The following is a 27,571-nucleotide window of genomic DNA, read 5'->3' on the forward strand; positions in this document are numbered from 1 at the left end:
AGCTACTTGATAAAGGGGGGGTCAAGTTTCCACAATTGAAGACAAAGCACTTCCGCTTTTGATCTTCAAAATAAAATCCGAACGTCTGCCTTCCTGCAAATGAGAGAAATAACACAGACACAAGTGAACACTCAAATACATAGTTTTAACAAAAGAAGGAGTGCTTCTGTACGCTTATACATATTATAGAAAATATTGTTTCGTCCAGAATTCAGTACTTACCAGGTGCAGTTACTTTTTTGTCTTGGTCTACAGAGCGCTGTGGCTCCAGGCAAGCTTGAGTAAGACAAAGGCAAAAACAGACAAGGGAAAACACAGCAATGTAATGATTGAGTTTAATCTTCTGATAACTGTATTATTCCTTTAACTAGTGAGTGTGACATCATGATAAACCTCCCTTGTATGATATCACAGTTTTCCTTTTACAGTAAAACAGTGATGCAAAACACATTTGCTGTGTTTATACACACAACAATATAAGGAGACAAATATATTTATATCATATACACACACATATATATATATACACACACACACACACACACACATATATATATATGACTTGTCTTGAATATTCAGTTATAAGGCAGACACTCTTGATACATTTCGGCGTTCATAACCTCTGCTATATTGAGTGGAAAACACAACCAATAACATTCAAATCCATTCTTCAAAATTCAGAATTTGACATGAAGGCCTAAAAGGCTTTATTATAAGAGAATTATTTTAGAAAAATAAAAAACAAACCCAACCTTTAAGTTTCCACAAATAATTGTCCGGTCACATTTGATGTGATGGACATTATAGAGGTAGGGCTGTAAATTAAAAATACCTTTTAAATCCTTATACCAAGTGAAACATATTTAATTACTAATGACTAATTACTATGATATTATATTATGATTGTTAACCGTTGAAGTTATTACCGCAATCTTAATTATTAAAAGTTTTAACCCGCAGATATAGAAAAAAAAGTGCTTTTATTTTGAAATTACAAACAGCGGCGTCTGGAATAGGCCTCGAGAGCTTTACAACGCACTGCTAACGAACCGAGAAGGCTAAAGGTGTCGATCGATAAGATCGTCATTTGGTTTGGAATCGAATGCTGTCATCGTCGGCAGCTGTCGTGTAAGATGTGTAAATACACCCCGAGTGTTATCCTGAGACATCGTGGTCATTTTCACGTTTTCGTTCAAGTTGGAAAAGAAAAAGTATCTTAACTTCCTGTTAGCTCTTATGAGTAAACACCCAGCACATGTCAGGTTAGCATTGGTTAGCCTAGCAGCCGTGTGTGATGGAAAAGTACAGGAGAGGTTTCACACAAAGCCTTTGGAGGCGTCTGCATTTGCATCTAATTATCAATTTGTTTCTCTCTCTGCACATTTCCTGCCAGCCAGGCTTCTGGAGGAAAGGATATAAACAAACTCTTAATTATCTTTGATTAGGTTTGTTTTGCCCTGTCATCACTGTCTGTCAAAAAGCCCTTCAAAGATAAGAGTTAGTTAAAACATAATGTCCTGCAAAGATACGAGAATGGGGGCCTTTTTCAAATATTTGTTTAGTTTCGAATGTATACTTTACCAATAGTAAGATGTTTAATTTTTATTCATTTTATTTTTTTACTTTTGTCATTTCATACAATGAATACTTTTGTGCTACACTTTTCAGTTGGTCCACAAGATGGAGACAAAATGTCTACAAACAGTAAATCAACATGTTTTTAGTAAATAATAAAGACGTAGTTGTGTGAAACTACAATCCTTGTTTAAATAAATCTAAATACGTGTGAAGTTGTCAACATATATCAATTAAAAAAACTACAACAAGTTTGCTAAGCTACCCCTTTCCAGGAAAAAGACAAACACAATTTATCTTTTTGTTATGTTGTAAAAAATGTCTTTTCCTGTATATGAAAGTATTTGATCATTATTTGACAGCTACGGCAAGGCTTGCAACAGATTACTATTATCAACTACAAGATCGCCACCCGCATCATCAGCTCCACTGACAGCTTGCAAGATGATCTCGACCGATGAACTTGTTCTACCTAACCGCCATCAGACTCCGAAACAACTGACAGCTGGTAAACATTCCCATCTTCACACTCGTTGGTGACATAGCACAATAGCTGACAAACTCGTCAGTCATGAAACATCTCAGAATCTTCACGGACCATCTGCACTCGACTTTTGACCTTTTTCAGTTTGCATATCCTCTCTGCACTTTACAAATAATCTGTACAGTCATTGCCAACCCTGGCCCAGTTGTCAAAACATCGGTATATGGTCCTATCTACGTTGTTGACATTTCTGCAGTGTTTACATTTCAGCTGTATCTTTCATATCCTGCCCTTTACTGTGTTATGTATCTATTTTATAATAAGTCGGACGGCAAGGAATGAATTTCGTTGTACAGGTAAACATGTTTCCTAACTGTGCCTATGGCAAAAGCCACTTTGAATCCTTTAATTAAAATTCAGAAATGTATCTTCTACTTTTTATATCATGCGACTCATACGGTCATCTTGCAAAATATACATAGAGTACTAGATTAAACAGGAAAAAAAGGGGATTGAGGAGTCTTCTGCCCTCAACAGAGGGTTATCTGTGGAGCCATCATTCAAAGGGATGACACAAGTTGTAGCAGTATAAAACTCAGTGCCTTTCGAAGAAACCGTATGAATAACCTTGTTGTGGAAGCCGTGTATATTCATACGCTCGTCTGAGGCTGCGAGGCCTCGACTGAAGACATTCCTGATTAAGTAGGAAAAAAAAAGAAAGCTTTGTTGTCCAAAGATTACAAAGTACGATCATTTTTTCAGCCAGACAAAATATCTCAGTCCATGGCCATTCACATCCTCTGCATTACTGAGGCCATTGTTAAAGACTATTTAGACATTTTTAGAATTTCTAGCCCTTTAGCAGAGAGCTAGATGAGTGAACCTATGAAAATAAACCTTTTTTATTTTAAGTAAGTTGACTTGAAGAAGTGAATTGAATTAGATTTCACTGCAAAGTTTCCATTTCCCATGCATCTTTCACTTTCCGCCTTTCATTGTGCTGTTACATATTCATTCTACGACGTCCTCGCCAAGCTATCTATGTGTCTTCGACGTAACTGACACCTAGCTGTTATCTGACATCCACTGCGGGCAACAAAGTAAGAACTTCATTGTGCAAGATAACATGTTTCCTGACTATGCATCTGATGATTAATTTGAGTCCTTGAATTTCATTTCATTTAATCTTTTATCTATTTGTCACATGCAAAAACATGGGGAAGAGATGCTCGGCATCTGATTTACCCAAAGCTAATTTCCGTCTGTTAGTCCCCATCTATACAAATGCCCTGCAGTAAAAACAGACATGGGTTTATAAATATGTAAATTTGGTAAAATTGGAAAAAAAACAGCACAAATTGTATGCAGTAGAGACAGTACATACAGTACAAAGTACACATGTGAGTATCCGCATTCTACTGCATTCAAATGTGTATAGAAAAACAAGGAATCTGAGTTGAAATGTATTATTATTATTATTATTATTATTAATATTGTGGATATGAAGTTAGGTGGTGAGCGAGAAGAGGATACAGAGGGGGCAACCCAAAGGAAAATGAGAACCTTAATATCATTACGATTATCACATTATATCACTATTTTTATTGCTATCATTATGGTTAGGATAAGGGATGAGTCCATCAGAGGGACAGCACATGTTCGAGGTTTTGGAGATAAAGCCAGAAAGGACAATCTTAGATGGTTCTGTCATGGACAGAGGAAGGGTGATGAACGAATTGGTAGAAAGATGCTGGGCTTGAAGCTGCCAGGCAGGAAAACTAAAGAGAAGATTTCTGGATGCAGTGAAAGAGAGCATGAAGTTAATTGGTGTGAGAGAGGAGGATACAGAGAATAGTGTGAGATGGAGGAAGGTGGCCCATGAAGGGAGCAGCTGAAAGAACAAAAATATTGTAATTATAATCATTTTCCCTTCATTATGACATTATTTATGAAATCATTTTCCCTTCATTGTTATATTCCCCTTTATTATGATCATTGTTGTTGTGGTGCGCCTGTCCTTTCCGCGCATGCGCATCAGTCGCCTCCTCTAAGTTTGTCCCTCGGTGCGACTCGTCCGGAGTCCGTTTAGGGAAAGGGGGAAAAAAAAAAAAAAAAACAGTGAAAAGCGGCCGCCTGAGAGCGACGCCTGCAGCTGATGTACCGCTGGCTGCGGCGGAAATGGAGAGCGACACCGCTGTCCGGAGAATTAAACCGGCCGGAACCGCGAGCACCGCGGCGCCGGGCTGCGACGGCACCCGGGCGCGATGCGGGGACAACGGCTACAGCGACCCGAAGAGGAAGCCCGAAGTGAGCCTGTACCTGCTGCGGGAGGAGCTGGCGGCGTCCCTGCTGTGCGGGTTCCTGCTGGCGCTTTGGGCGCTCGTCCATCTGTCGCTGCGGCAGCTCGTCGTCGGGAATCCGACCGGTGACTTCGACGCGACGCGGGCCAGGTGAGCCCCGGCCCCGGCTAGCCGCCAACCGCCGGCCCGCTTTAGCTTAGCGGGGGCTAACCTTTCCTCTCCCCCGGCGCTCACTCCTCCTCCCCCGGATACCTGACAGGTGTGCGGCCTCCGGAGGGGATCCAGAATCCAGGGCGATTCCATCTATTCCGTTTCAAAACAAAATGGCACGATTAAAGAGGAAACGTCAACACAGCCGGGCTGTCAGAGTATTCCTGCACTTGAATGCTTATGTTACAACAACTTTATATTTGCACTACTTGGCAGTTACTCTCCATGTAGAGCAGGTGTGGGGGCAAACCTACTTGCAGAAAGCAGACTTTCAACGCTGCAGGAACAGATCCCAGCCCAATGCGGGCGGCCTTCTGCCTCGAACGAGAGAGAATTTAATTGTATGAGGAAACTCATTTCTTTTCCGTGCACATTACATAGATCTATTGCACAATACACGTGTGCAAGTACGGGGCAACACAGTTAAGCATCGAACCGGAAGTGCAAAAAAAAGCAGCAGGTGCGGATATGATAAATAAATGAACAGTAATTACAAGTGATTTACAGAGAGGATACTATGATCATATATAGACTGATATGTGCGTTAATTTAGTAGATTATAGACAGGAACTATGGACATCATTTACAAGTAGAAATGTGCAGATGAGAAGGTATGCTATTCAAAAATGTAATTGAAATAGACATGAAATAGTGCATGAATAAATATGGACAACAGCTGCCTCGGGTGACTAGAGTAGTGTTGTAGTGTGTTGTGGTGCGTGCGCAGGACAGTATTAGTATAATGGTTATGGAATATCTGACCATAAAACACTTCAAGGAGTAAAAGTATGCAGTGTTTGTGCTCTTGGTCAAAAACTGCACGGGCCGTGTTGTGTGACCTTTGACATTGTTTTCGCTGCTTAATTGAATATTTCAAGCTAGTTTGTTGTCAAACTAGAAACAAAACAATGTGGAAGTGTTGCGTGTCGGACAGCCGGGAGGAAGGGGGAGGCGGCATGGAATGGGACTATCAGCCAACAACTGTGACCCCCCCTTCCTCAGCTATAATTAGATAAAAGTCCCTTATATGATGCATTAAAAGCTTGAAAATGGAAATACATTTAAAATGGCAGTAACATGACCGGGGCCGAGAGAAATCCGACCCAACGGGGTTGTTTGATAAAAGAAATTCTTGTTCTGAATATAGCCAGGCCTCCAGGTTACTTCTCATTCACCCTCTATTTTCTCGTAAAATAACATTTCTCAAGCCCTCATGGTGGCTCCGGAGAGATGTTTACGGCTTCATCGCAGAGATGAGCTTTATTCAGCTCTTCCATGCAGTCAGATATTATTCTAAAGATTTCTTTCTGAGCGACGCCGCATGAAGCTGAGCGCAAATCTCGATTTAATTAAGAATAAACCCCCGCAATCAAACAGCAGAAAATCCCCCATATTTATCTAGAAGAGCATGCCATGATAGAATTCCAGGAATGCTTAACAGGCTGGAAGCAGCCTCTGGGCTTCAGGGAAAAAGTGCTTTCATCAGTGTTTCAGTCCCAACGAGGGAAGGAGACACAGGGATTATGGCAGTGAATGTGAGGTCAGCAGGGCCGCGGCTGAGCTGCTGAAAATGCCGGTCGATGGGATTTACCACCGTTTGGACGGTTTCTCCTCAAATGATTCAGGCGAGCTGCATTTGAGCCGCCGCGGGGACTCACGGCTTCTCCTCCTGTGTCCACGCTAGCGTAAAAGTGCATTTTTGGGGTAACCGGGCATTCCCGATTATGTCACCGCTTCGGGGGAAGGGGGACGTGGTGAAAAAAAAAAAGCGAAAGGATGTAGTAATGCACCGTGGTGAGTCTCCACGTGAAGTGTCCAGATGAATGGTTGTCTCTGAATGTGTCCCTGTGATGGACCGATCCTGGGTAGATATTAAATGAATGAAAAATGACAAGTGTCTTTTTCCGTCCCAGTCTGCAAGAATAGTTTGACTGCTATTACATGCTTTAATCCGACTTGTGGGTTCCCGGTTGCACAGAGTTGCAGCAGAGGTGACCTTCATCACTTTTTATCACGCCAGCAAAGCGGCGGCGCTGCTCGGACGCAAGAGACTCAAAGAGGAGAGCGGTCGGGGTTGTTTGAAGAGGACAATCCGCCAAAATGTAGATTACGGTTGTTAATTTTATATCCGGACATGAATAACACACTCCGGGCGCTTCTTCCCCAGGTGACCGCGAGAAGCGTATTAAGCGTCGAATCAAAGAACAATTTACAGTCACAGCCGCCTTGCGTTGAGTTTCAGTTTAACACAATCTGAGCCCGCTTCCTCTTCGCACGCTCACCATGATAAGGATACAAGCTCCACCGTGACCACTGGCAATGATTTGTTCCTATTGTTTGTCTCCGATCCAGAGGGCACTTGGAGCAGATCACCAGCGTGGGGCCTCGGCCTGTGGGCAGCCAGGAGAACGAGGTGCTGACCGTGGGTTACCTGTTAAAGCAAATCGAAGCTATCCGGTTGGAGACCTCGCAGGGCCCCCATCAGCTGACCGTGGACGTCCAGCGGCCAACCGGCTCCTTCTCCATCGACTTTCTCGGGGGATTCACCAGCTTCTACGACCGTGTCACCAACGTCGCCGTCAAGCTGGAGCCCAAGACGGGCACGCAGCACTTCATGCTGGCCAACTGCCACTTTGACACGGTGGCCAACAGTCCAGGTGGGAAACCTTGTGTCTGCAGAAATAATGCTATCATTAGCATTTAGCTTCAAAATCACTCTGTGAACCACACACTTACACTTCGACTTGGTGACACCGATCTGCCAACGGCTCGCAACGGAAATAAGAAAACTCCAAAGACGTGTTTTAGCTTGGGCGAAATGAAGGGAATGTAAACATCCACACATTGTGACTTTTGAATATTTAGTTGGTTTCACACATTCCTGGGGACAAATGAACATCTGGTGCAGGCCGTCCTTGCAGGCAAATCCTGAGCCTTTCAGAATGTGCTTTTTTGACGCTAAAATAGATCTTTACTGATTCTTAAGTCCTGCATTTGTCTGATTCTATTAGCTATGTAAACACCACGCATCATTCTGAAGGCTTATCTCCACAAACTACTTCCAAGGAAAGATTTAAAAACATCTTAAGTAAAACGTCAGCAACCTTTTTCACCTCAAATGTTCCATATCTTTAACTCGAGTGTGTCAAGGCAGGTTTTTTTTTTTTTTTTTTTTTTTTTTTCAAAAACGCAATTCCCTCTCAACCCCTTAGCGTGATTTGCCCCTCGTAACACTCCTTGCCCTGCAGTCTTGTGACCGCAAACACAGCAACAGTCTGTAACCCGCTAAGTTAAAGTGTAAACAGCCACACCTGGAGTAGCACCCAAGAGGGCTGGGCATTGTGTGCAGTGCTCACAGTGGCCAGAAGCTTTGTTTGTCTTCTTTGTTTTATTTCTGGCCACAGTTCTATTCCATTCTCCCAAACCCAAAGATACTGGGTGGAGGGTGGGGGTGGAAGATGCCTTCACCCACCCAGTGTCACACAAGTTCCTGTTCCATTCATAAACAGAAGCGAGCCTTTCATTGTTGTCTTCCTTATTTTTCCCGTTGGCTCTGATTCGCCCCGTGGACAGTAAAGAAGCGTTTGAATCGGAAGGGAAGGGAAGCTTTAGAACAAATGTGGATTCGGGCGTCAAGGACAAGCGGCCCGAGCTCTGGCCGATCAAAGGCCGGCGCCATTTTGACGTCATGAACCTTGACGGCAAAGAAAAGTCTTACCGTGTTGATACAAACGGCCTCCAAAGGACATTATAACCTGCAGCCAGCCTACAGCAGAAGCTTGTAAATAAGTTTTCTTGTTGTTTTTTTGTTTTGTTTTATCCCCTCATGCCTCAGAGCCTGGTGAAGTACATATTTTCCCAGTGCGCACACACACACACACACAGGCTCGACAAACAAAAGGAAATTGATGAGGTGTGGACCGGGAAGACACACAAACACACAGTTTTACATCCAGTGCTGCCCACTGCTGCTTTGAAGCACTCGGCATGCTGAGCATACCTTTAAGTAAATACAGACAGAAAGGAGAAATTGGCATAACCTTTTTGAGCATTCTGGCTTCAAGCTTAGCATGTGTGTGTGTGTGTGCTTGGTGAAACATTCACGTGTTAATTCTTCTGGATTTGATTTGTACTTTCTCTGTGGTCCCAATGAGTGGCAGTGACAGGACCCTGAATGCCGCCCAGACAGACTGAACAAATGACACACACACACACACACACACACACACACACACACACACACACACGCACACACACGAATGCATTCAATCCAGAAAGCCAGAGCGCATGATTTCTCCAATCTCGGGTTCCTTTGAACGCCGGCCGTGCTCCTCACCGCTAACCTGTCTAATCTTTCTGCGTCACATGCCCCGTTCACATGCCCCTCTCGTTTCCACCCCCTTTTTAACCCCCTTTCTTTTCTAACCATCTCAGAAGCAGGAGTGTGTGTGTGTGTGTGTGTGGGGGGGGGCTGGATCTCGACCAGGGTGTTGCATTCCTCGCTCGGTCTACACCCTCCGTTTTCCAATGTCTTGATGTTTGTATCATTTAGGGTCTATTGAAGTAAATAGTGAACTCCTAAATTTTGCCGAAATAAGCAAATGGTAATATTCAGAAGACCAAGGCGAATGAGCCGAGTTCATCGGAAGAATATTAAGCAGCTGAATTCCTTTTTTTAAAATCCTGTAAACCCTCGCGGACCCATTTACCACGCGAGCCAGGTTTTCTTCTCAGCTATTGGCCGAAACAAAACCAGGACAATGGGAGTGGAATGGGAATCCAGACTTCCCCGTCCATCTTTCTCAACTAGCAACAACTGTAATTTACAAACTATTGAGCGCCCTTGACTATGAGCTGCACTGGCTAGCTTAATGCTATTTTGGTCTTCCTCCTGCATACTAAAACAATTAAAGTTGGCCTCTTTGGTGTCGGAATTGAGCAGCCGCAGAATTTCACGGTCATTTCATTGGTCGGATGTGACGAGGCTAAATGTTTTGGCGGCAGGAAGCTCGATAGCCCCCCCCCCCTAAAATCCACAAATTAGCCACATCATTATGTTCAAAGTGAGTGAATAAAGTAGAGGCTTATAGTCCGAAAATGACGGTATACATTGGAGACTGAGTGGTTTCGCCCAGTCTGGACTGTGGAGTGTGGAAAAGACACGGGTGCCATCTTCTCACTGCTGTATGATGGCGAAAACTAAACACCAAATGTTGAGAATGCAGGCTGGACGGCTTCTATCTTCGCTGCCTTAGGTGCAAATCTGCTAATACCTGGATGGACATACAGGTACCACATGGAGTGGCTGTAGAACAGGGGTGGGCAAACTGTTTTGCTAAGGGGCCACATTGACTTTTAAAATTTTTACAGACGGGCCGAGTCACCACAAGGTACGATACATATTAAAAAAAAAAAAAAAAAACGCATTTGTAAACGGTACATATCAGACTCATCTGACATTTGCTTTGAAAATAAAACCAACTTGGTTTTGAAGGCTCTGGCATTTGCGCACATTTCATGGACAAACCAGTTTTTCCCTTGTAGCTTCACGTCCAGCTCGTTCATTTTCAACCTTTTTTGAGCCGTGGCACATTTTTTATATTTACAAAATCCTGGGGCACACCACCAACAAAAATGACACGAACACAGTACACATAATACATATAGTTAATAATATAGTTTTTAATGCATTTATACTCACTAAGTGTGAAACCTAGGGGTGTTTCGATGAACGCACAATGGACTTCCTGGCATTGATGGTAGGAAGACACACACGAAGCTCTTCCTCAAGCTTTACAAGCTGGCAGTATTAATGTTTGTGCCACAGTTCAGCAACAAGGTAGCTCGCTTTGAGGGCCGTCTCGTTTACCTTTGTGGTTTTTCTCCCAAAAATTGCCCGTTTCTCATTGTTTGTATGTAAGCGTACCAAATAGTTCATTGGCATGTTTTGAACGGAAGGGTGTTTTGTTTGGAGATGGCGTTTAAGCTTGCTTGGCACCGTAGCGCTATTGGATAGCTTCTCGCCTCACACCAAGCATGGCGGGGTCGGTGCCGTTGCATCCCCGGTAAAAGTGAATCCAAATGAAAGATAGCTTTCGCCGTATTGCCTCGAGCTCACCGTCTTTTTTTTTCTTTTTTCTTTAGTCCATCTCCGTCACTGTCACTCGCTCGTCTTGCTGTGATCCCAATCTGCCACTGTCGCGCAGCACTAACGCTAACATTGACCTCTACGTCATCTCGTCAGACGTGACGCTCAACAACCTCACGGCACACTGGTTGAAAATCACCGGGGATAAATCGCAAACCCGATCTGTATCATTCAGCTCAGGAAAATTCTCAAGTAGCTGCTCCCACATTCATTGATCCAATCATTCAATCATTCACATCAAGTATGAATTCTGTGCCGATCTTTGGCAGGCCGGATTTAAAAGACCAGCGGGCCGGACGCAGCTTGCCCGCCCCTGCTCTAGAACATGTCCAGCAGATGGCTAATGCAACAATTTCATCTTATTTGGAACTGGCGTCTTGGAAAGACCGACTGGGAGTTGCTAGAAAGAGCAAGATCCCCAAGTCCTGCAATGTCAACCCTTCTCCAGCTTCTAATCGTCCATTTTCCCTTTGCTTTTTGTTCCATATCTGACTGATCTTCCTCTGAGCAAACGTTAAAGGAAAGGAGATTTATTTGGAATCACGCTCAGGCCACTCACCGCTCTCCTTGTCTCAGGTGCCAGCGACGACGCCGTCAGCTGCGCCGTGATGCTGGAGGTCCTCCATTCTCTGGCGGCCCAGTCCACCCGCCTTCGTCACGGCGTCATCTTCCTCTTTAATGGCGCAGAGGAAAATGTCCTGCAGGTACGTTCGGTTGATTTAAGATAAACATTCGACACCGTGGAAGCTGTGAAATGTCATTTCTTCCTCACCCCTCCGTCAGGCCAGCCACGGCTTCATTACCCAGCATCCGTGGGCCAAACAGGTGAGAGCCTTCATCAACTTGGAGGCTGCAGGAGTCGGGGGCAAGGAGGTGGTCTTCCAGACAGGTACTTTACTATTTAGCAGTGTTTTCGTTTCTTCTCATGCCATTTCTTTTGCATAAATAACATATTTGATGGGGGAAAAAAAGTCACATTCAGAAGTGTTTTTGAATTCTTCTGCATCCTGATGTTGTTTGACAGGTCCGGAGAACCCGTGGCTGGTCCAGGCCTACGTTCACGCTGCCAAGCACCCTTTCGCCTCGGTTGTCGGCCAAGAAGTGTTCCAGAGCGGCATCATCCCCTCTGACACCGACTTCCGCATCTACAGGGATTTTGGTAACATCCCAGGTAAGGTCTGCCAAATCGCACAACGTGCCGCCTCTCTGCGTGTCGATCCAGGATAATAGTTGTTTGTGTTTCCAGGGATCGATCTGGCCTTTATCGAGAACGGTTTCATCTACCACACCAAGTACGACACCGCCGACAGAATCCTCACCGACTCCATACAGAGAGCGGGTACGTCAATCGGTCGCGGATGTGTTTTCATTAAACAGCCGTGCAAAAAATGTAGTTTGAAGAGGACGCGTACACTTTTTTGGTGTCGTCCATTCACTGCAAAATGAAAGTAGTAGTTAAGACGATGTAGTTTTTGGAGCAAATAGCTAAAACTACTTCAGCCATTGGCTTGGTAAGGCCGCAAGTCTTCCAACTGCAAAATGCCTGACATCTGAATGCGGCGCCACAGGCGAAGCCCAAACAGTCAGTGGGCTTTTGGCAGAAATGTAGTTTGGCCATACAATGTGCTGGGCAGCTTTCCGGTGTTCCTGGAATGAAGATAGGTCACAGATTCATAGGGCTCCCATTCATTGTGCTAAGCTAATTAGCAGGAGGAGGGTCTGTGGCCTAACCCGTTCAGGCAAGGGAGACTTATTGAGCTTCACTTCAGTGGGGGAGGGATCAAGCCAGTGAAGCGCTCAAAATCCCGGACTATCTTCATCTTCCTCTCAGCATCTACCAGACACCTCCTCCTCCATAACTCACCGAGAGAAGCATGAATAAAAGAGGAAGAACGTGAGATTTCAGAGTTACCACCGTGCGAGGTATTTTTAGCTAGAGAGGAAGGGTTTTGCGAAGGGGGGAAGTGAGGAGAGGTCCAGCGCATGAAAGGTGTAGTAACAAGACACACCGGGAGCTCTGCTGTCATTTGCAATAAACAAAGCGATCATTCAAACCCCTCAGCGTCACCACAGATCCTCTCGGAGAGAGCGAGCCATACTTGTACGCTTTGTTATTTAAAAGCGCACTCAATATGTCTACGGATGCAACGTTCTCTGGATCGATGGGCCCGTGAAAGGGAAAGGCAAAAAACAAAAAAAAAAACGCTGTGTCACAGACATTTTAAATACTCTGATACTTTTTCCTGGCCCCGGCAGCGAAAGCAGAGTTCTACGTGAATAATTACGAGTTGTGCTCCGAGATGTTTACACTTTGGCGACACAGAATCCACCAGGCGGAAGAACAATAGAGCTTTGTCTTGCGTGTGCGTGTGTTTGTATGTGTGTGTGTGCGTGCGTGTGTGTGTGTGAGCTACTAATCGGGCAGATATGCAGCCAACAGTAAATAAAAGATTTCCTTGCATCGAGGTTCCACATGAGGAATGTCCGTTCAATAGCCGGTCTGTTGAGCCGCTTTCAGAGGCCATTACACTGCATTACATCTAAGACCTGCGCGCTCTACATTCACATCTCCTTCATTCCACAACATCATCTCTGCAGAATTTCACTCACTTGCGATCAACAATCCACTAAAGACCCATCGTTATCCGCTGCTTTTAGCTCTAAATATTTACCGTAACTGAATGTGTAGGTCAGGGGTCGCCAACCTTTACCCCTCAAAGAGCCATTTGGACCTGTTTCCTCTCCGTTAAGAAAACACCGGTAGCCACGCAGTCCTTTTGAAATCAAAAATGAATTAACATGGCATATAACGTTTTTTTTGTTTGTTTGTTTTTTGCCTTCATGCGATGTATAAACAAAATATGTGTTGCATTTTTTTTAAATCATCACTAAATTAAATCTTTGCATGCAACAAAACATTTTGAACGAAAAAAAGACGTTGGGTTGAAGGTGCAAAAAAATGCAAAATACTCAATATCTGTATGAGTCCCTCATGTATTTATGGGAAGAAAAAAAAAACAGCCGAATTTAAATTATCAAAAAATGCCGTCCTCTCTCTGTGTGCTGTCATCCTTTCACTGGCAGTGCAGTCGCTTGTTGAGAGCGTCAAAAATATTTTAACACGTTTTATTAAGATGTTTTGAGATCACCATAATCTTCAAATTTAAAATGACATTTTAAAAAAGAACAAACTAAAATAAAATATATTTTAATTAAACAGTTAAAAAGCCACAGGGAGCCGCGGGTTGCCAACTTCTGGAATAGGTGAAAATATGGGCTCTCGGTTTTCGCTGATAATTAAACAGGCCCGTCGAGTTCATCTCACTGCCGTTTATTTACAAACTCAGGAAACAAGTCCTGCCTGGTGTTTCCCTGCACAGCCCTGATCAACTGGGTATATAAGGGGTGAAAATGGACAAACATTGCAACTAAGAGTCTCCTCAGAGAAATACTGGTCACTTAGATTATTTTGTAAACAGCAACTTTTGCTGATTTTTATTCATGCTTTCTTGCAAAATGTGAAGTTGATCATTCCTCATTTACCTATCTATTTGCAGGACACGTCTTGCAGAGTTTGCAGACGGCGTTTTCCCCTCATTTTAAAAACCGTGTAGTGATTTTGATGGATTAGCGCAGTGAATAAGTCTCATAATATGAGTCGAAAGCAACCACTTTTTTTTCCAGAGCGCATCACATGTCCGGTCGTAGGCGGTAAATTACTTTCAAATTATTCAGATGACTACACAAGCGATCATGTTGAAAATTCTACTTCACTTTTTTTTTTTACTTAATAAACTTTAGATGTTTTGCAGCCAAAAATGATAAATTAAAAAAAAGCTAAAATTGAAAATGGGGATCAGTGTTTGAGGGTTCATTATTATAACCTGAGTGGTTTTGCATGCAAAACTGAATTCAGGTGTGAATTACCTTGTTTTCCATTGGTCAGAACTGTGTGGCAACAAGTGTGTAATGTGTGTGGAACAGTAACACTAACTCAAGAATTACTGATCTGATTGAATTAAAAAGGATAAAAAAATAAAGACACCTGAGGTAAAAGGTGTATTCTGCCAGATGGCCACATTGTCATAGTTGAATTCCAGCGTTGAGGCTTCCAACGACTATACATTTCTTACAGTTTTGCACAAATGCCCTGGAGATTGCACTTTCACATTCGATCACGTCAAATCATTTCCTTCCTTGAGGCCGTCGCCTCCCACTAGAGTATGATCACGAGAGGTGCAGCCTCCACGCCGCAACTTTTTATTGAAAACACCACTCACATCATATATGTGTGTTTTACTGTTTGTTCCCATGTAATGACAGTTCTACCATGTAGAATGATGAAGTTTTGTGTGTTTATACACACGCATACCTGTATATGCATGTGTGTGTGTGTATATGTATGTATATGAATATGTGGGCTAATCATTTCAGTGTCGGTTTTGTGTTGCATTCATTTTTGCTGTGCTTAAATGCCCATTTAACTGTAAATGTAGCGCGAGTCTATTTCTACATTGCTAATTTGTGAATGTAACGTGAGCTTTTTCTGCCAGTCCCCGGCACCACGGACGATCATGTTCTACGATTTCTGACTCCAAACTCGTGTCCTGCTCCCAGGCGACAACATCCTGGCCGTCCTGAAATACCTGCTGATGTCGGAGAAGCTGGCGGACTCCTCGGAGTATCGTCACGGCAACATGGTGTTTTTTGACCTGCTGGGCGTGGTGGTGGTGGCGTATCCGGCCCGCGTTGGGACCATCCTCAACTACATGGTGGCCACGGTCACCTTCCTCTATCTGGCCAAGAAGGCCTCGCTGCCCGGGAACGGGGGTGGGTCAGGTTTCCTGCGCCGGACGCTCGCTTTCCTGTTGTGGACGTGCGCGGGTTCTTCCTTGCATCTTACATTCTGCGTGGAGACACATACGACGTCCTATAAATCAGATGTTCATGCCCATGTAGATGCTCTCCCAATCAAATCTGTCTCCGTCTCAGGTGGACGCTACGTTCGTGACCTGGCCTGTGCCACAGGGGTTGCCCTGCTGAGCTGGTTCGTCACCTTGCTGTCGGTGCTGATCGTGGCGCTGCTCGTGACGCTGTTGGGCCAGTCCATGTTCTGGTACAACCACTTCTACGCCGCCATCTGTCTGTACGGGGCCGCCGCAACCGGCAAGATGATCCTGGTCCACACGCTGGCCAAGAACCTGTACTACGGGGTGAGTCAGAGCGTCTAAGCATTATTCTGCTGGCGTACCATTCTTGACAACTGAAGGCCAATGATTGACAGAAAAAGCGCAAGAAAATACTCGACACGTTCTCAGGAAATACTTGCGTGAAACTTATTTCAAAGTTTGCATGAAGATCGTCTAAAAATGGGCAAGGAAAGTTTTCTCATGAAGAGAAACGACCGGGAACACCGGTCTCCATGATCGTGAGTGCGTTCAGAGACAAATTCATTTAAATGATAGATAAAAATGCGGCCTATTAGTTTGGTCTCGTCACGTGAAGGTGAGAGCCAGGTCGGGTTCATGCAGGGGCCGCTGAATTTAGTTCCCACATCTGTTTTTTTTATTGGGACATCACAGCGATACCGCAGTTTTTGTGAAGTGCGAAACCCCCCGCCACGAGACAGATGAGGTATGACAACCTTGCGGGAAAGCAAAGAAGAAGGGAAATTGATTTGGGCTTCCCCCCCCCCCCCCCCCCCCTGCTGTCACTGAACACCGGTGACTCAAGAAAACAGAAACTGGATCTAACTGTCAAATCAGGACGGTGTTAGCGATTCCTCTTCCTCATTTGAAATAGGATGATAAAATCAGGCGATGCGTCTCCAAGTCTGGGCCAAAAGTGAAGGTCTAAATAGTTTCTGTCGGTGTCTGAAAAACCGGCTTGAGTGAGATTTACATCTGCAACTTGTGCTTCTTGTTGGATGTAAAAAATATTCCAACAGAGCGAAGATTGTTTAGATTGCAAGACTGCGACCAAATGAGCCATAACCCCTTCCCTGGTTCCCTCCTCAGCGTATAAATCCAGGGTGAAGGAAGGGGTCACGTTTACCCCCTCGGGCCTCGTGGCTCAGGACAACTTGTTTGAGCAGCTTTCGATGGAGAAGAAAGCACAGATAGTTCCTCCTGATTCATAGCGAGTGGAGAACAGTGGCTCAGTGTGTGTGTGTGTGTGTGTGTGCGCGATGACGGAACTGTCAAAGTGTTGGACAGGGACTATTCACACACACAGATAGCAGTTGCTGGGAATACCCGTGGATAGAATCAACTCTGAACTTGGATTCGTTTGCCGTAAAGTGACCTTTTAAGAGGCTGCGGTTCTTCTGGCAGACACTTCTTGGACCAGAGGACTCAGGGAGACTGAGATCAGGTGCTTCATTCTGACGTGTCGTCGCAGCCGTTAAATAAAAATCAATTATTGGTGACAATGTGGGTTGTGAGTTCAAGCCTGGTCCTGTCACGGGCTCCAGCTTTTCTGGAAGCAAGGTCACAAGGTTCTGAGACACATCTCAGAGTGGCAAAAAATGGCCGCCGCTGGATTGTTGGAGTGTTGTTGCGTTGTCATACCTGCCGACATTCCTACGGTTTGTGGCCACAAACCTGCAGCATGGTGACCTTGTTTGGTGACCCTGACCTCATGGGATCTTTGGAGCCCTTCTGGATTCCTGGACCATTCCGATTCTGTCACTCCAGAATCCTCTGCACAGTCTAGACAGAAGATGAGAAGCTTTGAGGGACACAAATCGGACTCTGATGGGTGTGTTTCATCCTTCCACTTGAAGCTCCAGCTCCCAACATCTCTCCTGTTCATTGGTTTGTGTCCACCCTGGTTAAAAAAAGAGGAGAGACAGGATCATGTGGCTGGAACAGAGAAAACCTCCCCACGGCCTCAGAAGGCAGCGGCATTCCTTTAGTTTCAAAGAGGACGGTTACAAACTCAAGACTACCGATTAAACGGCGTCGCTGAACACTGCACACATTTCTGACGACGGCCCTCGTGACGGATCAGCTGATCGATCAGCCAGCTGATAAAATGTCAGCTTTCATTGCAGAAAAGCTTAAATTTTTTTTTAATGGTGCAAGAATTGAATCAAAAATGCGGATTTATTTTTTTTAAATTTCAGTTCCCTATTTGCGCGTTAAAGTGATCCGTCGAGTAATTCAGTAGAACAATCCTACGCCTTGTGTAGGACGTTATCGACGGTTAACAAGCAGCCCAAAGCGGTGCATCGAAAAATCAGGTCACTGTTTATCTTGCTTTCCTTTTTTAACTCTCATTCAACATTTGCTGACCAGGCGTCGTGACGTAGTTTTCTTTTGAGCTGTACGTCCGGTTCCTCCTCGGTGGCACGTATGCAGGCCAGATCATGGCACAAATGTGTGTCATGAAACAATGTGATATTGTCGCAGACGCATATTATAGTCTGGGTTTTGATCTTTGCCCCTTCGCTCCCTTTCTTTTGTAATGTTTTATCAGTACAATCGTCTGGGGGGCGGGGATTAACAATAATTAACTTCAAAAGATCTGCAAGAAATAGGATATTGCTTTCCACTCGGGACAAACACAGTTCTGTACCTAAGCTTAAGATAAAAAACTACTTTCTCAGATCAGCGGTGAAGGTGAAGAATAATGAGATGTTGCTTCAGGCGGGAAACCTTAGAAGCTTTCCCCCTATATTGTATTTTAACTTCAACCATCCCGGACTTCTTATTATTCCTCGCCCGTTAAAGCAACATACAAAGCCCTCTCCTGCACATTCCTCCTGGACGCTGCTGAGCCGCTGTGTTTCCCCAGCAGGGAGTTCGCCTGGTGGAGCTGGCCGACCTCTACTTCGACGTGAGCCTGCTGCTGTGGTGCTGCAGCCTGGTGTGGTTGACCCAGCGGGGGCTGTGCTCGGCCTACGTGCCCATGCTGATGGTGGCCTTCCCTCTGGCCACCAGACTCCTGCTGGCCAAGGAATTCAAAAACAGAGGTGATCGCCGAGCCGCCTGGCCTCGCCCTTAGGTGGAACGCTGTTTTGATTTCGACAGCCGGGATCAGGCGGCGGTTCGGTGCCAGGTTTCCGCACGCATCCTGCAAGAACATGAAAAACCTGGAAAACAATGGCTAAATTCTTGAGCGGTGGAAAACCGGCAGAAGTTGTCCTGGGAAATGTTCTTGTGCGTGCTCCCCAAAGGGCACAATAACTTAAAGGGGCCAAGTTTTCTTACGGTTCAAATGGAGTGTTTATATATGGAAAGGGTGATAAAAGAAACAGAAACCTCTGTTTCTTTGGAATATTTATAGACATTTTGAATTGAGACTTTTAATCAGTGGGAGTATTTTGTAGGAAATAATTGAGCACGGAGGCCCCGGTAAAGGCTGAGGTGGTCCCGGGAAAAACCCTGGAACAGAACCTCTGACAGAACTGTTATTGTATGAGAAAGTCTGACTGGTGCAGGACATGTATACTCGCTGTGAGACAGTGGTGAGGTGTGCTGTAGGTGTAACAGAGAAGTTCAAGGTGGAGATGGGACTTCATCAGGGATTAGCTCCTGAGCCCCTTCCTGTTTGCATTGGGGATGGAGGCTGACAGAGGAGGTTGGACAGGAATCCATGGACCATGATGTTTGCAAATGACACTGTGATTTCTAGTGAGAGCAGGGAACAGGTTGAGGACCATCTAGAGAGGTGGAGGTGTGAGCTGGAGAGGACAGGAATGAAAGTTAGTGGCAGCAAGACCGAATATATGTTTGTGAATGAGAGGTGAAGCTACAGGGAGTGGAGATCAAGAAGGTGGAGGTGTTCAAGTACCTAGGGTCAACAGTCCAGAGCCTAGCAGAGTGTGGAAAAGAGGTAAAGAAATGTGTTCAAGCAGGTTGGAATGGGTGGAGAAAAGTCCCAAGGGTACTGTGAGATAGAAGACTATCAGCCAGAATGAAAGGAACGGTGGAGATGGAGGTGAGACCAGCGATGCTGTATGCTCTACTAACAGTTACAATGACCAAAAGACAGGAAGCAGAGCTGGAGGTCGCAGAGATGAAGATGCTGAGGTTCTCTTTGGAAGTGACCAGGAGGGTCCATCAGAGGGATGGTGCATAGTAGATGTTTTGGAGAGAAGTGGTTGGGTCATGTACAGAGGAGGGAGGGTGAAAATCTTGGTAGAGATACCAGAATTGGAGCTCCTAGGCAGGAGGTCTTGAGAAAGACCAAAGAGAAGATTTATGGATGTAGTGAGAGAGGGTATGAAGTTAGTTGGGTGTGAGAGAGGAGGATACAGAGAATAGGGTTAGATGGAGAAGGTTGATTTGTTGTGGTGCGACCCCTGAAGGGAAAAGCCCAAAGGAAAAGAAGAAGAAGAACCTCTGACGGAGTGTGGGAACCCCAGATAAATCTCCAGTCCTTGCCGGGAAAAGAGAGCTATTTTGGACCCAGCCAGTCCAGCTGTTTATGGTTTTAATGTTTTCACGAGTGGGAGAAAGCTTACTTAGAAAACCCCAGATTGGATCTGTTTATAAAGCACCAACAGAGCAATATTTGAATATCGCTGACAAATAGGGTAAAAGTAAACGGGAAAGATATCAATAGGGAGAATTAGGATATGCCAGGACAGACCATGACGGCCCTATCTTCCCCCTCCTCGCAGGAGCATCCCTGAAGTACAGTGTGCTCTACCTGCTGGGCCTGGCGTTGCCGTACGTCCACTTCATGTTCTTAATTTGGGTGGTTTTTGAGACCTTCACCCCGATCATGGGGCGAAGCGGCACCGAGATCCCCCCAGACGTGGTCCTGGCCACTCTGGTTACCCTGGCAACCATCTTCCTCTCCTCTTTTTTTGTGAGTACCTCCAAATCATGTACAACAAACCTGAATTATCGATACGGTGTTGATAGATTCCCTTGTTTTTGTTTTGTTTTTTTAAGCTTCATTTCATCTACCTGGTCCGGAGCACCAGGAGGATTTTGGCGGGCCTGGGCGCCGTATTCATGGTCGTTTTCCTGCTGGTGTCCTGCAGCTTCTTCTTTCCTTACTCAAGCAGTCAGGACAGCCCGCGGCCGAAGAGGGTCTTCCTGCAGGTCGGGCCACCACATGCATAAGACACACAAACACACACACACACACACACACACACACATAGGAACTATGTCACAAATACATCAATACAATTCAATTCATCAATACAATTAAGGCTCAAAAGAAGTCATACACTCGTCTAAATAAAGCCTGTAAAAGAGGATTTTTTTTTCATATGTATGATTACTTTATTCCTGACCATGATTTTAAAATTATTACCATGTAATTATTACAATATAATTAATTACCGCAGCTCATGATATATCTATTATATGAATGCAGAGCGAGCGTGACTACAATTGGCACAATTTGTAATTTATATATATATATATATATACATACACACACACACATATATAAAAAAAAATATATATATATATATATATATATGTTTTTTATTTTGTTCTTGATGTTCACAAGTTTGATGCTGCTACCCCATGTGCCCCCCAATCCTTGGGGACAAATAAAGTTTTACTGATTATGATGTAGTTGCACAGCGAGTTACCCAAAGCTTGTGAACCCCTACTTCGCCCGGTAGCTCCAGGCCAGTTTTGCCCTCGCAGATGTTTTGTTTTTGCTTAATGGTCTCAAATCACTCTCACTTTTTTTTTGTCATACATAAACAAATCTCCTCCTTGCACTGCTGTGATGATTTTTTTTTTTTTTTTTTGGAAGTCTAACAAATTTCTGTTTTTAAACGTCCTCCTTCATGCAGCACACCACGCGCACATTCCACGACCTCCACGGCCAGGTGGAGAGCCGAGACTCGGGTCTGTGGATCAACAGCTTCGACTACACGGGCATCCAGCACGTCACGCCGCACGTCCCTGAAATCAACGACACCTTTCGCACCCATTGCCGGGAAGACCGCCCCTTCTGCGGTTTCCCCTGGTTCCTGCCTGTCAAGTTCCTCAGCAAGTTAGTAGCCGCATCTCTACTTCTGTGTAATTTGAATGTATTTTTTTTCTTAATGTGGATTTGCCTTGCAGGAAGAACTGGTACCTTCCTGCTCCAGAGGTGTCTCCTAGCTCTCCGGTGGAGTTCAGGCTTTTGTCCAAAGAGGAGACCCACTGGGGAACCATCAAAATGACCTTCAGCGTCAAAGGTGACGGACGAGAACGTCCCACGGAGTCGGGCTGACAGACTTCCTGTCTCTGCATGCAGACACGGGGATGGACGGACAGGAATTCCTCATGTCAAGGACAAGTCTTAACTTGAGCAGCCATTCTCTAGCGGCTCCTGATGTGTCAAACTCAAGGCCCGCAGGTCAAATGTTGCACGCCACGTCATTATATGTGGCCCGTGACAAGACCTTAAAAGGTTTTGATATTCTTTAAAATAAGTCAAACGCTTGCATTTAGCATAAACTACATTTCCCATAATTCATGCCGATCATGTTAACCGCGAAGTGACGGCGTCCCGCCATTTAATCGCAGTGTATCCACATCAGTGTGATTTCCAATAAGTGAAATTTAGAAATACAAATGATCCCTAAATGCCCAGGAAGAGAAAAGTTGATGCAGATGAAAGCTGTTACAAGACAATACATGTTTGTGCTTCAAGGAGAAAACCCGTTATGTAGCTGCTTTCACTGCAGAGTGCCAAATTGATTTGTTTTAGTGTTATGCGGCTGCGTCTGATGTCAAAGAGCACGATCGACGTTGGCATTTTGACACCAGACGCTGAGCTAAGTATGCTAAAGTTAGCTTTCCAGCAAAACAACAAATAATCCAAGAATTAAAATCCAAAATGTTACATGTGCATCTACATAGAATCTATGCAGATCCATATGTAACATTTTGGATTTGACTGAGTAATAAATTCAGTTATTTAATATAAATCAGTAGTAGTTACAGGAGTATCAGTTACAGTAGTTATCAGGTGTAGTTACATTTAGTTACATTTATACTGTTAGCGTTAAATGTGGCCCTTTAAGGGCAACCATTATGGGGATGTGTGTTGAGTTTGACACCTCTATCCTAAGACAACAAGGATAACTTAGAAGACAGAAATGACAACATGACTGACATGTATTTGTCCCTCCCTGTGTCCCCCGGCAGGCCCCAGCCACATGTCCCTGTACCTGATGCCTCATCGGGGGTCCAGTCTGTCCTCCTGGTCCTTTGGAGACGGGACTCCTCGTTTCGACCTGAGTGGGGAATATTTTGTCTTCTATTCGCACGGCCTGGACGCCCCGACGTGGACCTTCTGGTTTGAGATACAGGTGTGAATTTGTACACTCACACAACTGATTCCTCTCAGGGCCTCTGCTGAGATGTTCGTACTACGGATTATTAAAACCTGATATTGTGAACATCATAGAGATACTAATTTGACAGTGTGTTTGTCTCCTGAGAAATGCCTCCAGAGGTATTTTGTAGGGAAAAGGAGTCGAGCTTGTCAAGTCGATGTAAAAGTTGCCTTCATGACCAAAAATGAGAGAGAATTGTCCACGCTTGCGCTTTCCAAGTGGATCATCACCATCAGAGAATAAATGTTTACAGGGGGTCCTGGAGTTACGTGGGACATAAAGCAAGTCGGAAATAGCATATGCTAAGTGAGAGAGCGGACATAAACAAAGCTGCGTGATGGCGTATTCTTCCACCGTGCTCACAAACAAGTTCAAATTTAAATTATTCACGGGATTAACGCCGTGAAGTTAAAACGCCGAAGACGTAGGCGGACAATTGGAACACTCTAGGTTTAGATTTTTCGAAGCTGAGATTAAGTCGTATCCTGTCAGCACTGAATATATGTGCGCCTTATAAAAGTTTTCTTTTGTCTCCCGTCAGCCTCCCAGAGACCCAGACCCATCGGGCCCGGACGGAATCATCTCCGTCGCCCTCTCCACCCACTATTTCTTCGGGGAGAACCGCCGGACTGCTCAGCTGGAGGAAATCCTGCGCAGGTTTCCCCCGTGGGCTTTCCCTTCGTCGTGGGTCAGCACCTACGACATGTACCGATACTGAGGGCGCCGCGCGTCACCGAAAGCCAACGCGGAGGAGAGCCGAGGGGCCGCAAAGGGGGTCCCGAGACCGACCGGGGGAGCTTTCAAGGACCGAGGCCCGGCCCTGCCGCCTTTCCACTCTGAGACAAACACGCACAAAACACACACTCACAACCCGCGCGCTCGCAGCCTGCCTGGGAGACCCTCGTCACTGTGTCCGTAGGCGTATTAGTAGCGAAACCGAGCAGAAAGACGGGCTGAGACATGCCAGAGGTAAGACGAGCCACTTCCAGAATGACTAACCTGACGAGCGGCGGAGCCCTGCGCTCGGCGTTAGCGCAAAGAAGGGGAGGGGGTTCACGTTTTCTACTCGATCTTTTGTGCCTTTGCTTTTTTCACTCCATATCCCACCGTCCGCTCCACTCCTTCACCGACCGCTCCGCTCAAGCTAACGTGCTTTCCGAGTGACGGTGCATGGCTCCATCCCTCCATCCATCTGTCCGTCCACAGACCACTCGGGCGTGACGAGACACGTCTCCGGCTTCCTTCGCTATAACAAAACCATCACCACTTACTGCACTGAAGTCACTATCAAATGGAAATGGACTTGAGGCGGAAACTACGACACTTTGAAAGTTCCCTTCCCTCCCCCCTGCCGGCACTCCTGATCTTACGAGGGGATACAAGCCTATAGAAAGACGAAGGCTCTTAGTCATCAGAAACCTGGTGTGCGGGTGCAAAAAATAGAAAAGAGCTGATCATCGAAAAACTCAGTCTATTTTAAGAGGAATAATTTGCCACCAAAAATGTAAAAAAAAAAAGGCACTGGAAAGTTTTTCTTCTGAGGCTGTCTTTTTTTCGGCTCAAGAGATAAAAAGTCAAATGTTCATCACCCAGATTTAGCTGCCCCGAATGTAGCCCGAGTTAGCAGTTATTTTAGCCACCTCTTAGAAACAGTAAAATCTCAAAGCATTTAAGCCGTAGTACTGATTTTGTAGGGGTCGAGGATCCGTGTGGCCCCGCTTAGATGTTCTTAAAAGTAAGACAGTTTCATAGGATTCAGTCTTGGTGGATAAAAAGATGTGGCGGTGAAAATTTCCTAAACCCCGCAAGTGCACCGTCCTCTTGGATCTTCCTCACATCCAGTCCTGAATAACCTGCATTTGCTGTTCTGGAATCGGTGCGAGTGCTTTGTTTTGAAACGTGGCAGCAGCGGCAGCTCCAGCTCATACCGCTAGCAGACAAACGGTACCGAAACAAAAACAGACTTTTCGACTGCAAATATGCAGACAGGAAGTGACTTTTTTTTTTTTATAGATGTTCTAGAAACCTGTTCAATCAAAATATTGTCATTTAAATGTGATAGAGAGGAAAAAAGGAGACAAAGGAGTGAAATAGGTATCTAATCCCCATTTTAAAATAGAATTTAGTCCGAATCTGCTTTAAGAAATTCAATAAAATACACTAAAAAGACCCTTCCAAGTCCAGCCCTGCATTCTCTTTAACAACCAGCAGGAGGTGACACTGCAAACAAGTGATATTGAAAAAAATGGCCAATCACAATTCAAAAGGTTAACATTTTCATGTTTTGTTTTTTTTAAGTATCAGCTGCAAGTTTGAGTCCTGAATGCTATTTGTTTTGTAAATGAAGGTCAAATTCTAGTCATGGTTGTCATTTGATTGACGGTTTCTATCCGAGCGGGCTGACCAAAGCTCCAGCCCCTTTCTAATGTATTGATAAGGAGGATGAAGGCCTGCTGACTGATTAGATCTTTGTAAATGAGTTAATAGCGCCATGTGACTATGCAACATCACAGATTTTTCATTCAGCACGCAAAACATCCCTCTCTGAATGACAGTTCATCTAAGCTAATGGTACTTTGGGAATAAAGACATGTCTATACAGATTCTTTTAATCCTTTCACTTTGACAGTCCTAATAATAAATAGAAAAACAATTATGTGTTACATTTTAAAATGTCACTTTCTGTGGATGTCAGTACTTGATCGGTTGGTGGAAAAAAAAATCCCCAACACTGCAAAATGTTCCCTTTGGTCATCATATTGGCTTCTACTGATTAGTCACTCAAAAGATAGGCATCGGCTTGTTAGCGTAGCATGCTAATGTATGATGATCAGCCAATGAATGACAGTGCTGGAGCGCAGAGAATGTGGCTGTATGAACTGCTGCTGCTGCTGCTGCTGAGGACATGCTCTGCAGCATCTTCTGCCACGTTGTTGATGTTCTAGTCTAGACTGACTCACCACCGCCGGAGTAACGACTGTTTTTATGCATCCGCTTACACGCAGTCCTCCATGTAACACCCCCGACCGTCGCTCTCTGTGTCACCACTACCTCCACTGTGTTCAGAACTTAGTATCAAACACAAAGATAGCAGTTACTGAGGTTCTTGCAGAGGCTGGAAAGATTTACATATTTTAGTGATTTTGAGGGTGAAAAAAATGTTAAAGAGATTACTTTGGGAAGTCCTGCGTGTTCTTGTTGCCGCAGCTGCGTGAGATGGATGATTCGAAGACGACCGTTCCCCTCCTTCGCTCGGTCCCACACCACTCATGTTATCTGAAAACACACCTGCGAGATCAGGTCAGGAGATCGGTCGAGTCAAACTCTTTTTGTTTGTTTCTTTATCAATTCCTTTCGTTCCTTGGCGCCTGTTTGGCTTCAGTCATACACGAGGAGAAACTCTGACAGGACGGAGGCCTTAAAAGATTTGCTTCCAAAGACAAAATGTTTACTGTTTGGATTGGGAAAAATCTCAGTGGTCTTATTTCTGTTAAGTGCTGCACTGTACGGAGTTTGTTAACTGTCTGTCTGGAAAATTTAAACGAATAATCCGTCACAGCCTTCAATAGTACTCGGTTTGAAATGACGTTGTTCTGCTACGGTTCCTTTTGTTTAATTTATAGTTTTAAACATCCAAGATGGAGAGAGAGATCACAGGTGAATCTTCTGTCACGCTGGTCAGAGTTGGATCAATACAGGTCCACAAAACGGAAAGATGGCCTGACACAACCCAGACAAGCTCCATGAAGATGTGTTTGATTACCAACTTGAAATCAACTGGATCATTCGGTGTTGGGTTTCTGTCACTGTCATCTAAAGACACATCTGTGTAACAAAAAAAAAAAAAAAACTAACTAAAACTGGAATCTACTGGATGTTTGTATGTTTGTTTTCACAAGACTGTAAGATTAAAGATATCCAATAGAAATAGTTAAACTGTGGGCTTAGCTAGACTGACATGCATATCAAATGAAAATAATCAAAAAGTCAAGTAGGGCTAAAAAAAAAAGACATCAATAGAAAATATGTAATGTCTCAGAATATATTTTTAATCTAGTGATTTAATTTAGCTGAAACATGGATGTGAGCGTCAGGGATCCTGCCTGGTCAGCAGGATCAACCTGCAGTGATGGAGATTTCCAGTAACTTCCTATCGATTTAGGAAATGGTTTATCCGTTGACAGACATGCAGAGGGAATGTTATTTTTGTTTTTCCCCCCAAAGAGAAACATCTCTATAGAGTGGAAAGAAAAGCAGAAATTAATATTTTTGTAGGGAATATATGACCAATGCAATTATCTGAAGATGCATTTACGTCAGGTTTACTCAAGCGCCTGTTAGAAGCTTCATACTGGACAAGATGCAGAGGAAAAATAAGGTGAAAAGAAAACAGTGAATAAATGTGTCATAAAGTGGCTGTATTTGATTTTGATTTTAAAAATACTTTTAGAACCTATTTCCAAGCGTCCCTCAAAAGACAACAAGCTAGCCCTTTTTATTTGACCAAATTCAAGTTGCAACTGACGTTTCACTTTTTTATGTTGTGG

The 27,571-nt window shown here is 44.5% G+C and overlaps 1 protein-coding gene across 2 annotated transcripts; it reads left to right on the top strand.

Moving 5' to 3' along the window:
• Nucleotides 1-4,141: 4,141 nt before the first annotated feature.
• Nucleotides 4,142-26,894, top strand: ermp1 (endoplasmic reticulum metallopeptidase 1). 2 transcript variants are annotated; one of them, XM_086151832.1, is made up of 15 exons: nucleotides 4,142-4,509; nucleotides 6,922-7,226; nucleotides 11,294-11,421; nucleotides 11,501-11,606; nucleotides 11,742-11,888; nucleotides 11,964-12,056; nucleotides 15,335-15,547; nucleotides 15,710-15,930; nucleotides 18,515-18,692; nucleotides 20,346-20,536; nucleotides 20,623-20,775; nucleotides 21,489-21,691; nucleotides 21,763-21,878; nucleotides 22,834-22,997; nucleotides 23,566-26,894. In XM_086151832.1, exons 1-15 carry the CDS (start codon nucleotides 4,238-4,240, stop codon nucleotides 23,740-23,742), a joined length of 2,667 nt encoding a protein of 888 aa, XP_086007958.1. In that variant the 5' UTR covers nucleotides 4,142-4,237; the 3' UTR covers nucleotides 23,743-26,894. The 2 variants fall into 2 exon arrangements, with proteins under 2 accessions (XP_086007958.1, XP_086007959.1); XM_086151833.1 differs by having other exon boundaries at nucleotides 18,518-18,692.
• Nucleotides 26,895-27,571: the final 677 nt, after the last annotated feature.

This window comes from Fistularia commersonii, chromosome 9 (genome assembly GCF_037954325.1).
Source record: "Fistularia commersonii isolate RoL2024-O1a breed Wild chromosome 9, RoL_Fcom_v1.0, whole genome shotgun sequence".
Taxonomy (NCBI): domain Eukaryota; kingdom Metazoa; phylum Chordata; class Actinopteri; order Syngnathiformes; family Fistulariidae; genus Fistularia; species Fistularia commersonii.

Coding starts and splice junctions, on each gene's coding strand:
- ermp1 (XM_086151832.1), top strand. CDS start 4,238: ATGGAGAGCGACACCGCTGTCCGGAGAATTAAACCGGCCGGAACCGCG. Junction 11,607..11,741: donor GGAGGTGGTCTTCCAGACAG/GTACTTTACTAT, acceptor GTTGTTTGACAG/GTCCGGAGAACCCGTGGCTG. Junction 15,548..15,709: donor CTCGCTGCCCGGGAACGGGG/GTGGGTCAGGTT, acceptor TCTCCGTCTCAG/GTGGACGCTACGTTCGTGAC.